This window comes from Pteronotus mesoamericanus, unplaced genomic scaffold (genome assembly GCF_021234165.1).
Source record: "Pteronotus mesoamericanus isolate MK-2021 breed Mesoamerican mustached bat unplaced genomic scaffold, CSHL_Meso_final contig_246, whole genome shotgun sequence".
In the NCBI taxonomy this organism is placed as follows: Eukaryota; Metazoa; Chordata; class Mammalia; order Chiroptera; family Mormoopidae; genus Pteronotus; species Pteronotus mesoamericanus.
The window spans coordinates 1741647-1754751 of NW_026555104.1; the positions used below are offsets into that span (position 1 = coordinate 1741647).

The window sequence follows — 13105 nt, forward strand, 5'->3', positions numbered from 1 at the left end:
CTGGAGCTTAATCAGTGTAACCAGGGTTACAGGATCTGGGCTGGGATTCAAGATGTGGTTCTCTCCCATTGTACTGCTCCTCTCTCCTGGGCGCTACTTAGATGCCGCTGGGAGCAGGGAGCAGCCGGGCCACCAGCGCTCGGCTGACACGCAGTGGCCTGGCCTGGCTCTGCAGCCCCCCCTCCGTCTGAGACTGTGTGGCTGCACTGCCATTTTGAGATTCTAAAATCCAAGAGCACTGAGGGCCATTTCCCAACAGATTTTAAAGGGAGACAGAAAGCAGAAAGTCAATTTCTGGCCAACGGGAAGATGAAGATAGTAATAACCACAATAGTAACAATTATAGCTGCTGATTATTGCCTCATATGTTAGAAGGACGGCAGCTGAGGAGTGGAAAGCCCATCTTCGGGAATGCCTCACCTTAGCGCCCTCTCGGCGCCTTCTTGCCTTTACATTCTTGCAGACCACATGCGAGCACCAAGCCAGGGCTCTGGCCCCACCACTAGCTGATTAGTGTGCTGGAGTTTTCTTCATCCTCTGCACAGTTCGACTATATGACAGGGCTAGGAAACTTTTTCCTTAAAGGGCCAGACAGTCAATATTTTAGGCTTTGCGTGTGTCTTGCAAGCACTCAACTCTGCCTTCGTAGCGCGAACGCAGCCATCGGTGACAGGTAAGTGAGCGTGGCTGTGTCCCAACCCAACTGCTTAGGACTCTGAGATTTGAATTTCATCTGATTTTCCTATGCCATGAAATATGATTTTTATTATTTTTTAAACCTTTCTTAGAGCTCATGGGCTGTACAAAACAGGCCAGATCGCCAACCCCTGCTGTGTGCACGGAAAAAGAACACACTCTTTCACAAAATTGAGTCTCCTCGTGTCCCAGTGCAACGCTTGGCAGCTGGCACGCTGGCCTGGGAACAACCGGCTCTGGGAGTTATTTTATTTTGTGTCTCTAAGCCTTAGCACATTGCCTGGCACGAGGAAAACCTTTGATATAAACGTTTGCTGAATTAAATGGAATTAATGCCAAGTCTCTAAGTAGGGCACATCACAGGGAGGGGACGCTCCACATTTACCAGTGGCACATGATGGAGAGGTTGTCCCTAGTCACCTCTGCATGGCAGAGAAGACTCCGGGGCTCAGCAGTCCCCAGGTGATGCCTTCCTCCAGCCTTCTCAGCAGGAATAAAGCTGACTCAGATGCTGAGAGCATCTGGGTTCAGGGTGTCCTGTGAGCACACTGTGTGCTGAGCCGCAGCTGTGCACCCCAGGGTCCTTACCACTGTCTGGAAGCAGGAGTGTAGCTGCGTCAGGAACGGAGGCTTGTCAAGCAAGGCCAGGACGCGTTTTTCCACCATGGTGCACTCCACGTCGTCATCTTGAATCACTACGTCCTTCTTCAGGATCTTGATGGCATAGAGTTCTTCTGTTCCCTTCCTGTCAGCCAGCATCACCTGAGGACAGAAGAAGGGGAACCTGAAATGGCTAGGCATTTTGTCTGGTGACAGTTCAGACAGTGTGTGCAAATGTGGAGATGTGTGATATAAAAATAGTCATACGTTCCACCTCCTGTGCAAACTGTGAAATACTGCAGGTCACTGCATGTTAAATTCCTCCTGTACTGTGGAGTTTCAAAGGCAGCAGGATCTGTACACTGTGCACACACGATGGCGCTGTTGTGGCCACTAATTGGAATATGCAATGTTATCGGCGTTAGGGTTGAATCGTGCATTTTTCATGGGCATCCTTAGGGCAAAAATGTGACTGACCTTTATAAGCATCTCACTAGTCAGGAACCACGACAAAGTAATGGGAAGGACAGAAATCAGTTCCTGGATTTATGGTGAGACTTGGGACCAGAAAAGCCAAATGCAGACGTACAGGCTGAAGAAACCCAGTTCGGTCTCTTGTAATTACTACATTCATGTACTACAAGTCAACATTTAATTTTCAGTTGTGAAAATTATGCATTTAATCAACACTGCGGAACGCCCATTCTGCTCTGAACACTGACATGGCTGCACAGTGACCCTTCTAACAGCTTTTTGGATACAGTTGTTTTTAATGAAATGAGAAACATGGGCAGAGAGCAGGGAAACCTAAAGGGCTGCTCTGGAAACTTAAGAACAGGACGACCCCAGCATGCTGTGCGAAAGCCTGGCCATGTCACAGGCCTCGGCCCTCCTTACCTTTCCAAAACTCCCCTTCCCCAGCACCATGAGGAAATTGAAGTCAGTGAGTTTCACTCTGTCAAGGTTGTTGGAAAATCTCCTGTCTTCTGAAGGACTGATTACTTTCTTGGTGGGGCCAAGCTTGGCTTTCTAGACAACAGACAGACAGGTGAAAATGATCAGTCATTTTTTTGCCCAGGGGAATGATTGATAGAAAACGTGGTAACGACGCTTGATGCCAGCTGGGAGGTGGGAGGTGGGAGGTGGCATGAGGTGAGAAAAGGAGCCGGAGGGTGACACAGCCATTCCTACTCAGCGGTCATACTCACCCTGAGGCAGCGTTTGCAAAGTGCCAGAACACTGCCCTTACCTATGAAGAGACAACTCTTTAAGTAGCTAATCAAGAATCAAGTCACGGGACTCTGCCAAGGGCAGGCTGATTCTCATTCTGGGATGTAAACGTTAACTTCCTGGGGAAACCAGGGCTTGGCAACAGTTAACGTAATAAAAGAGATAAACTACGCACTGATGTTTTTCTTCTTTGTAGATTTTCCAATTTAAGATTAATCTGCAGAAAGGAAACTTGTGCCCCTGCAAAGAGGGAGGACAGTGTCCTCGGGAGAGGACCTGCTTCAGTGGCGAGCTATGGGGATGATTTATCGCTACTTGAAAAGGCACTGTAAGAAGAACAGAGTGGTTTTTTTTGTTTTTTTTTTTAAGTTATGAAAAGAAATGGTGATATGCCGAGAATCTGGTTTCACAACCTGGAAACACACATCGCCCTTTGAGCCTGAAGAATACGTGGTCAGCGATGTGAATTACCAGGAGTTTTTATAAATTAGACTTGGGCCACACACTGGCCCCAGGGAGACCACACCCTCTTATGGGGGAGTCAGTCTCATGTTACAGGTGAAAAGCAAGAGGGCTCAGCAGGAAAGGAGAGGCAACTGGGATCACAGGGGAACATCTCCACTGTCAGCAAAGCAGCCCGTGGAGAAAGTGGGGGAGCCCTGAGTGGGTGGAAAAGCTCCTCCAGAGTGCGCATTTTGAAATTGGCCTGACAGTGAGGGAGCCAGTTGCTGGACATGTCAGCGGCTGAAAAGACCGAGGTCCAGGGCGCTGGCCAAACCCCTGCTGCCACAGCCCTGGGCCACAGGGCCAAGAGTCTAGCTCTGAATACATTCTCAATGAGAGGGTGCACCCCCCCCGCCCCAATGCAGCTGATGTGACCAAGTGCAGTTGAGCTTCAGGGCCGGGCCAGAGTGGCACTGAAATCAATGTGGTTACCAAGAACATGGCGTAGGAGGCACAGGAGGCATTCTCAGTGCTTTATTCGACAGTCAAAGCCCTGGCAATGCCGGGTCTTAGCCCTTGGGGAGAAATGGGCGCGCTGCTTTGTGCCAGGCTCTGTTGAAGGCGCCGGACCCCCACGGGCCATCTCTGGATTCCCAGCCCTAACACAGCGGTTGGCATGGTGTGCACGCAACAGTTTGGTTGACTGAATAAAGAAATGAAGCCACTTGTGTTCATCAGAGGCCGTGCTATGAGGCGATGCGTTCCCGTGATAAAAATAACTGGTCTGTATGGGGATCAAACCTCACGGCTTGAGTGCCTGCAGGGGTGAAGTGAGCACACCCAGCTGAGCGGAGGCATTAAAGCGCAGCGGAAAGACAGCCCGACTCCTCTGCCTCAAGGCCGAAAGTATTGAATACAGTTGTATTGTGCCCCTATTGGCAGTGCATGGAGGGAATCTTGGGGGCTGGGGGCCGCTGGGACATCTATGCTCTGTAAAGGCAAAGCCTGAACTTCAGTGACACGTAAACTAGCCTCCCCTTTGACAGAGGATGGGAGGCATTTTAAGACAGACTTGCGAGAAAGAGCCAGGACGTGGGTTTCTTCAGAGCCTTCCTCAACTTCAGGACCAGCCCCCAGTCCTCCAAACAGCTGCTTCAGAACAATGCCAAGTTGAGAAACTTTCCAGTTTGCATCTAACTCTAAATGAATAATCGGGAAGTTCAAGTGTGAGGTGAGAATACCGACTAAGCCACTCTATCCTGCTCTTGTGGCTTTTAAAGAGGAAAAGTAATCAGAGGGAGGCACAAAGAGGTTACTTTTATGTTGTCGGGAACTCCACAGTAACAACTGAAAAGACGCAAACACAAGGCACTTGTGGCTCTGGGCCGCTGGACGCAGCTGCAGCGCGCTCTCACCTGTGGAGCTGACTGTGGCTGGGACCGGACGACCTGACCCATTGGCAGTCTTGAAGTCACACTGCCCTCAGCACTCTTCAGTGCCGCAGGCCGTGTAGGAGGGACCGCGGGCTGGTATGCGTGGCGGCCTCCAGAACAGAGATGTGCTTTTTCACCCAAGCACCTTTTGCCAGCATGTGGGGCCATAACCCAATGAGGGCTCTGTGAGTTTTGTGCTATGACCTTAGTCTAGTTCTCTGGTACACGATATCCCCCACAATCAGGCTAAAGGGATATAAATGAAAAAAAAAAAGCACTTTTGCATTTTGGCACTTCTGAACTCAGCTGCAATGTGACCTTAAACTTTGCTGTGAATCAACCTGTGAGGCTGGGGAGGAGCAGCCACAGAGGAGACTCCTGCTCACAGGAAGCAAGGCCAGATGGACGGTCAGAGCAGCCCAGGGTCCCTTTGCAGCTACCCTGCCAACGGGAGGGGCAGTTCTTCCACGGTCCCTTACAGAATGTGCGTCCAGAACCACCTGCATGCTGTTGCCTGCTGGCCTTGCTACCCAAGGGCACAGAGCCACCTCCAATGCCAAGTTTTCAAAAGCAGCTCTTCCGAGGTAAAAAAATTCCAGGATATCAAATTCCCAGGGGTCTGGGCCTCCCTTGGGGCAAGTCCCTTTGTCAGCCTGGGTCTAGTAAGAGATGGGATTGGAGGGGGCAGCCAGGACCCTGTAGCAGCTGTGTCTCTGGGGGCCTGTGGGCAGGGAAGGCAGAGGACCCTCCAGGCAGTGGTCCCCACAGCCCAGGCCTCGGCCTCCTGTCCACTTTCAGTACCACCTTTTCTTGCCCATTCCTGATTCCTTGATCCTTCACTCCCCTCCCAGCCGCCAGAGTGCAATCCCCTACCCACCGCGGCCCATCCTGCCGGCAGTAGTCCCTTGACCTTGACCTCCTGGCCGACTTCCCTCCCTGCCCCAGGCTCCAGCTTACCTGTCATTTCTTCAGAGAACCCCTCCCCTAAACTTCCTGCTCTTCTCCCTCACCTGGCCTCTTCTTCACGGCTCATATGGCAATTTGTAAGTGTTTATTTATAGTGTGTTTATTTGTTTAATGCCTCTTTCATCCTCACTCTACAGCTAACCTAGTGGCAGGTAGGCCAAATCCACCTTCAGGTTATATCCAGAATCGGCCCTCTTCTCAGGGCCTCCTTCACTGCCTCTTGGGCCCCAGCTCTGGGCCCTCCTTCTCCTTCAGGCTGTTCCCACTTCCATGTTGCCCCCGCCCCGGGAGGATCCTGCTCTATGATCCTCTGGCTCCCCACCTGGAGGCGAGACAAGGCCGAGTCCTTGCAGTGGACAAGGAGGAGACAGATTCTTGGCTGGGCTTGGGCTCTGACCTTAGCCTCCCCTCCCCCACCCCCGGCCCTCTGTCCCAGCCACACCAGCCCCACTCCTGCTTCGGGGCTTTGGTCACGGGGGCCATGCCTCACGTCGGCCCACAAAGCCCAGCTAAGTCATCTCCTCTCAGTTTCCCTGATGCCTCCTGCATCCTGCAATTCCCAGCCTGTGGCAGACACTGTTTGTGCCCCGCCCGCACCCCCTGGCTTTCAGCTTTGCACACCTGTGCCCACCTGAGGCTGCCTGAGAGGCACTAGGGCCGCTCCTGCAGAGCCTGCCCCACAGCTATGGTGCAGGGCTTCCCGGTGTGCCCACCGTGGTGACCGGCTGGATAACTAGCGCACCCCGAGCTGGCTTCCTCCCTGCCTGGGTCATATCCCGGGCACCCCCTGGGGTCCCTTCCCACATGAACTCCTTGTTCTCAAACCCTTGTGGCAGAACATACCTTCCTCTTGGATTTACTGATCTGTCTTCCTTATAGACTGTGAGATCCTGGAAGGTAGGGGCCGCCTCACGCATCTTTGTATCTTTAGACCAAGCAGTTCACCGGGTACAGGATTACACACTCACTGAACATCTCATTCATTCGTTCATTCATTCGTTCTGAAACATTTGACTTCATTAAACACTAGGACTGACAGAATTTGAGGCCAAATCATGGAAAGTATAGTCAGCCCATAGCCAGCACTCGTCAGGCAGATGAGGTATTAGTACAAAAAAGCGCTTGTTACTAGGTGGGTGCTTTCAGAGCTCGGCCCCCAGGGCTCTGCATTTGGGCGTTCACATGTTAGCGTGTCTCCTTCCCACAGCAATCACTGGTCATGCCAGGACAGCCGTGGTGTGGGGCGGGGGGTGGCGGCGTAGGGTGGCTCTGCTTTCAGGGAGGCCGGCCACGCTGTACCGTCCCCAGGGGGCACACGGGCTGTTAGCTGGGCCAGTGAGCCGAAGCCATGCCCTTAGAAGGGTTTCTCTGAAGGGATCCTCCTCAGATGAGAGGTCCTGCCGCGACCCAGCTGCGGTCTCTGACTGAGGGGCGACAGTGAGCCTCTGACCTGACCATTTCTTTCTTTGATTGTTTTACTGAGCTGTTTGGCAAATGGTCTCCCTGTAGGGCAGAGACGCCTGCTCTTCCTGGCTTGCAAACTGTTGACCTAACTCAGGTTGTCATGACTGTAACCAGACTTCTGGAGTGCAAACAGAATCAGTGTATGTGGAGGGATGGAGCCGAAGCTGATGGCCTAACCAGAGGTTTGGGCAAACCCAGGCAGGCATCAGAATAAAAACAAGCCTGCTGGAGCCTTCATTAGAGCAATGCAAATACTGACCTACACAACCCGGGATTCGAACCACAGAGAAGGGAGGACAGGATGTCTCTGGAAGACTGATAGAACATCAGCTGGGGCTGGGGATCTAAAGCCCATAACTGTCCCCGGTAATGCTGTTGCTGATAAATCCCAAGTCTTGCGTTCCGCCTCACTCATCTTCAACAGTCAGGTAAGCAGAGCTGATGGAGCACCAGGCTCGGAGCAGCAGCCGATGGGATGGAGGTCCCGGCTTGCTGTACTGCCACCCCCCGCCCCCCATGAGGCCCTCCTCCATCCCCCATCCATGGGAGTGAGGCGGGGTGCCCGCTTAGCTCTGACGGTGCCTCTTTGGAGAGCAGTGGCCTGAGCTTGGGGTCTGAATCCTGACCTTATTGCACACGCCGGAGGGGAAGGGGAGGACAGGCTCTCAGCCCCAGCTGCTCACCCTGATTTCGGAGCCCCTTCTGGAGCCCCTAAAGGGCGGAGGCTGTGCAGGAGAAGACCCCGACTTACCAATAGGGCACAGAAAGTTTTAGAAGAGAAAATAAAAATGGTGTTGTAAAATAGAATAAAAATGACTTTAAATGCTGAAGATTTAACATGCTTTTTAAAAAATTAGACTAAAACGCAGCCTGGCTTATTGGCTATGATTAAACAGTTCAGATTTTTAGGTTCCTTGAAAGATGGCACGCTAGCGTAAGGTCAGGTCTGGCATCGCGATGCTGACTGGGTCACCGGGTTGTGAGAATGAGCTGTGTTCTCCCCCCCGTCAGAAAACTTACTAATAATAACCAATATGCGTCTCATTGTATACAAGACACATTCTTGAAAAGCCATGATAGTTTGCAATCATTGACTGTATTCTCTACTTAAAGGACTCCTACGGTGGCATTTCTGTAAAGCACATCACGCAGCGAGTCCAAGAAGTACGAGCCCAAATTCTCAGGGGCTGGGGTTGTGGCATGGACGTGGGTTTATCACCTGTGTCTGCGGAGCTGTCCGTGTGGACTGTGAGGGGCTCCCCACGTTTGGCTCCCTGCTAGGGGGCTTTTCAAATTAGAACTGAGCGGGACATGTATCAGACTATGACACTGCGCAGCTATGAGAATCGCACTGGGGGGATGTTCCTTCTTTATTAGGTTGGACCATTTGCAACAGCTGAGATGTGACAGTCTGACCTATACTAATGGCAATTCCAAAATGGCTTAACTTAATACTGTAGATACTCTGCAATGTTTAGATTTTGCATAATGATTATATATTAGCTCGGGATGTGGGAAGACAGAATAAAGACATGGGGAAAGTGCAGAGTCGTAAGTCGCCAGCCGCCTAATACAACAGCACCCTGCCTAGCAATTCTAAGAGGTGCTGACTTGTCTTCAGCAGGACCCGAAGCCCAAAGATTCACGTGCAGCAAGAACACAGAGGCTAATCATTGCAAGCCTCGCAGAGGGGCTATCCTGTAATCACAGAACCTTTGGGGAATCCCCCAAAGAATGCTTCACTGTTTAACTCCATTCCGCTCTGTGTCCATTTGTACCTATTTTGAGAAAGTGTCTTTGGCAATACTGTACCCCCTTTGATTTGGCTTTGAAGAATATATGTATCAAAGATGTTTGCAAATTGTAGAGAGATGAACCTGAAACAATAGAAGCTTCTTTCTGCTTCTAAGATTCTGAGGGCAGGTGGCCAACAGTGACTTAACTGCAGCAGCAGATGAATATTGTGGATTTCTCCTAAACTTTCTTTTTCCCTATAATAAAAATGCTCTGTGTTCAGGCCTTAGCTGAACGACCCTGGCAACATAACATAGAGGGTTTTTTGGTGCTGCTCCATGGGTAACAGAAATAGCTGTGCCATAAATAGCTAAGGACCTCAGCACAGCACCTTACCTCTAGGGTAGCTATGTATCCACCTGCACCCACTACAACATTAGTTAAGAGAAATCACATGGTTTCTGGAAACCACCACCACAAAGGAAACAAAAGGTATTTCAATGATTCCGTTAATGCAGGAAACCTGTGTATTTCTAACAAGCCATAAGTCACGACATTTATTTCCTCCCACTCTGTAACCAGGCAACGTGTTAAGATGATGCTACTAAATGGCCGTCACAGCCTCCTGGGGAGCATAGCTGGGGTACATAAAATGCCTGCTGTTTTCTGGCTAATTTTTCATCTTTTGAAATACGCCCAGCAGGCTTTGCCGGAGGGCCTTTGCACTCTGCTTCCTCTGACCCCCACGGGCACGGGGGCCATTCTCCCATCTCTGCTCCCCACCCGGCCCTGTCCAGCACGGTGCCCGGTCCTCTGTTCCTGTGGTGTGTCCTCCCTCACACCCTCCTCACTACCTGCTATATATTTCCCTTTCTCCCTCCACTGGACGGAGCACAGGAACCTCATCTCTTCTGGTCACTGATGTATCTCCAGCGCCCAGGAGCAAGCCTGGGGCATGGCAGCTCTGCAATACTTTTATTAATGGATGAATGTGTACATGGGGAAGTCAGTTTCTTTTAATATAAAATGTTTTAAAAGGCTGCATGATTGCCTTTATGTAATTTCTATCATAATGCTGCTGCTTGTTATATAAGTAATAATGTTCATTCTAGAAAATTTAACCGGCATGGACAAGTAACAACACCCATAATTTTATCACTCAGAGGTAACATTGTTAACATTTTGAATATTCCCTTTTTCCAAAGATTTTATTTATTTATTTTTAGAGAGAGGGGAAGGGAGGGAGAAAGAGAGAGAGAAATATCGGTGTGAGAGAGAAACACCGATCTGTTGCCTCTTCTCTGCTCCCTGACCGATGATTGAACCTGCAACCCAGGCGTGTACCCTGACCGGAAATTGAACTCACCATCCTTCGCTTTGCGGGAAGGTGCCCAACCAACTGACCTACACTGGTCAGGGCTGGTGGGTATTCTGGTTCTTTTTTTCATGTTTTCTTCTTTGACATATAGAGAATTACATTGTTTGCAGCCCGCTTTTCCCCTTTGGAGGATGTGAACTTTTCCTAAGTACCCTTGTACCACGTGACTTAAGTGGCTGCGTGATGCCCCGCTATGGGGCTCCCCGGCAGGTGGGTTAACCACTCCCCTCTGCTGGACATCGAGGTTGTTCCCAGTTTTCGCTGTATTTGATCAGGTGCAGGTGAACAACTTTGTCATCTAATCTCTGTGCACATCCCTGATCTCCCCAGGATAGATGTCCTGATGTGGAGTTTCCGGGGCAAGAGGGGTAGGTTTTGCGAAGATGATGGAGGAAGCCCGACAGTTTAATCTGACTGTGCAAAGTCAAAGAGAAAGGGGGGAAACCAAAGAGCCAGCCTAACTCCTGATGACAGGATCTTGGTTTCTTTTAGGTCTTGTATCTAATTTCACGATCAGAATTTCTAACAGTACTTCATTTTCAGACTTGGCCTGCAACTCTAATCTGGAGGCATGGGTCCAGGGGGCAACTGTGTCAACACCTGTGTTACCTCCTGGTGTGGGGTTCACAGGTGAGCAGCAAATCACAGGTGTGCATCACACATTCTCCTGCTGGCAACTGCAGGGGGTCCTCAGAGCCGGAGGCTGTCAGCCACTGAAGGGTCCTTGGGGAGGCCGGACCTGCCTTGGGTACAGGTGGGGACACCGAGGCCTAGAGAACTCCACTACCTGCCACTGCAGAGGGTCACGGCCGTGCCGGGGCGTGGGGGGCAGAAGGAAGACAAGACTGCTCCCTCCTCTATACTGGTCCTTGAAACAGGACTCTGGATCTGCCCGCAGAGGGTCACTCCCCTGTGCAAAAAGCTGTGCTACCTGGATGGGACCTCTCACCACCGGCACAAGGGGGAGGGAGCTGCTGGTGTTTGAAAGGAAGCTGGAGATGAGCTGATCGGGCCGCCTGTCTTACAGATGAGGAGGCTGAGGCCTGGGGCGGAGGCTAAGTGATGTGTCTAAGTCAATTTTCCTCCCTGGGGCTGAATCCAGAACTCTGTTCTTTGAATCCAGTGCTCATTCTCCTATTTAAAAGGTAGGCAAATGTAAAGGGTCAGATAATTAATATTTGGGGTTCTGCAAGCTGAGTACTGTCTCCGTTGTAACTACTTGGCTCTGCTGCTGCAGTGTGAGAGCAACGTGAGTGGGTAAGTGAATGAGTGTGGCTGTGTTCTAACACCGCCTGACATTACAAAAACAGGCAGCAGCCAGAATTTGGCCAGTGGGCTCCAGTCTGCCTAGATGATTCGGGTTCTCAAATTACTCATCCTCATTTGCAGTTAGATTTAAACAAAACATCTGTATTGCATTGCTGACTTATCAGAACAGCGAGAATTTTAAGAACCTCCAATGCACCTGGTGTAAATTACTATTCAGCCTGCTCCACCATGCCGGACAGGCTGACTAGTACCAGCAGCAGCTGCCTCATGGCCAGACAGCATGGTGAGTGAAGTGCTCCGTGGAGCAGAAATTTCAGGGAAACCACATTAAGTCATTTTCTTAATGAGAAATATTTTTATGGACACATTCACTTACACTGTTGCTACCATTGAAACAAATTCACAGGAAGCCAGCAGGCTTCTGTTGTCATGGCAACTGAGCCACACTCTAAGGACAAACGTGGCACCTGGGACATAGCACTTTGCCCAATGTGGAAAACAGAGTGCTTGGCTCTTCTTGAACCAAGGATTATACACCTCAACTATCCTGCTGTGTTCTCAACCGAGCTAGTTTTCCCCCCACCTTCCAGAGGTGTCCAGTGGCTGCTGACACAGGTCTTTCTTAGGCTGGTTGATTGTCATTACCGGAGCCAAGTAATATGACTTGTCTCAGCTGCTAAACAGGTCCTGGGAAGGCTGCTGCTCTTAGTTCTGCCCAGTTGCTAAGAGTCCAGACTTAACGTGAGGATACTGAGACCAAAAACACCCTTTCCAAGTTTTCCCATCTGCAAAAGACTCTCTCTCTCTTCAGAGAGCTGACCACATGCACTCGTCTACCTTAGAGAAAGGTCCAGGTGAGCAGACCTTGCTATGGCATATCACTGTCAGAGTATTTTGGCACTTAGTAATTTTTTGAATCCTACATCCTTTCCCTGCTAGGAATGCTCTCCTTTGGGATTTACAGCATACTGGCTTTGTGAGTTGACTGGAAGGGTCAGAAGTCACATGAACTCACAGATGCTATCAAAGTAAACGGTTTTCCTGACTGCCAACAACATTGCTCAGAAGTGGGGACTTCTCTGCACTAAGAAAGCACAGCAAGTATGAAATGCACGGGGCCCGTGCAAGCCAGGCTAGGCTGCAGGAGCCACGCAGACCTGGAGAGACCCTGACGTCCTGCCTTTTCAGCACCCTGATGAGTCCCTAACACCACAGAGCTATTGGGAGCACAGAGCATCCATCGAAAACTAAAAAGATGCAGGCACAAGTTCATTGCTATCCTGTGGGCAGTTTTCATGGACTCTTTCATTTGCAAATCTTTACTGCCCTCTTGTGGTACTTGTTTTCTAAACAGACTGCATTTTGAGCCGCATCTTTTAGTAGAAACATGCCTAAAGTTCACTGGCCTGGTCCACAGAGGCCAAGGTCCCCTACGTACTGCAAAGCGGCACAAACAAGGCAGAAATTCTATCTTCCCAGCTACACCTTCATAGAAGAGGGCGCAAATCTCTAACATGACAGCTGGGCCTTGGCATAATGCCACTGGAATGTGGACTGATACAGAGGTGTGTTTTAGGGTCTCTAGGTACTTTATTTCTAGAAATCAGCAACCCCCAGCCAGACACATCTCTGTGTCCCTGCACCTAACCTTCGACTGGACCCAGGCTTTGTGAGTTTACAAGCAGCGGGGAAAGTGCGGCACTGAGGGCTTCTGGGGGCCTGGAGTGGTCTGAGAGAAACACGGAGCAAGCCGAGAAGTAATAATGAGAAATGATGATAGTCACACAAGGGCAGAATTCAATAAAAGAGCTACCACTGGGGAAATTCAGTTGACGCTAAATTATCACAGAATGGCATCTCCTGAACTTAAAAAAAAGCCATATCTGGCAAT

General features: G+C 50.4%; 1 protein-coding gene across 1 annotated transcript in view; it reads right to left on the reverse strand.

Moving 5' to 3' along the window:
* The window catches only part of PRKCA (protein kinase C alpha), a 546763-nt gene that overhangs the window by 236831 nt on the left and 296827 nt on the right, over window positions 1-13105 (reverse strand). Inside the window, exons 9-10 of the mRNA XM_054573066.1 lie at window positions 2194-2325; window positions 1285-1458 (exon numbers count right to left, since the gene is read on the reverse strand). Coding sequence (XP_054429041.1) covers window positions 1285-1458; window positions 2194-2325 — 306 coding nt within the window. The remainder of the gene's footprint in view (window positions 1-1284; window positions 1459-2193; window positions 2326-13105) is intronic.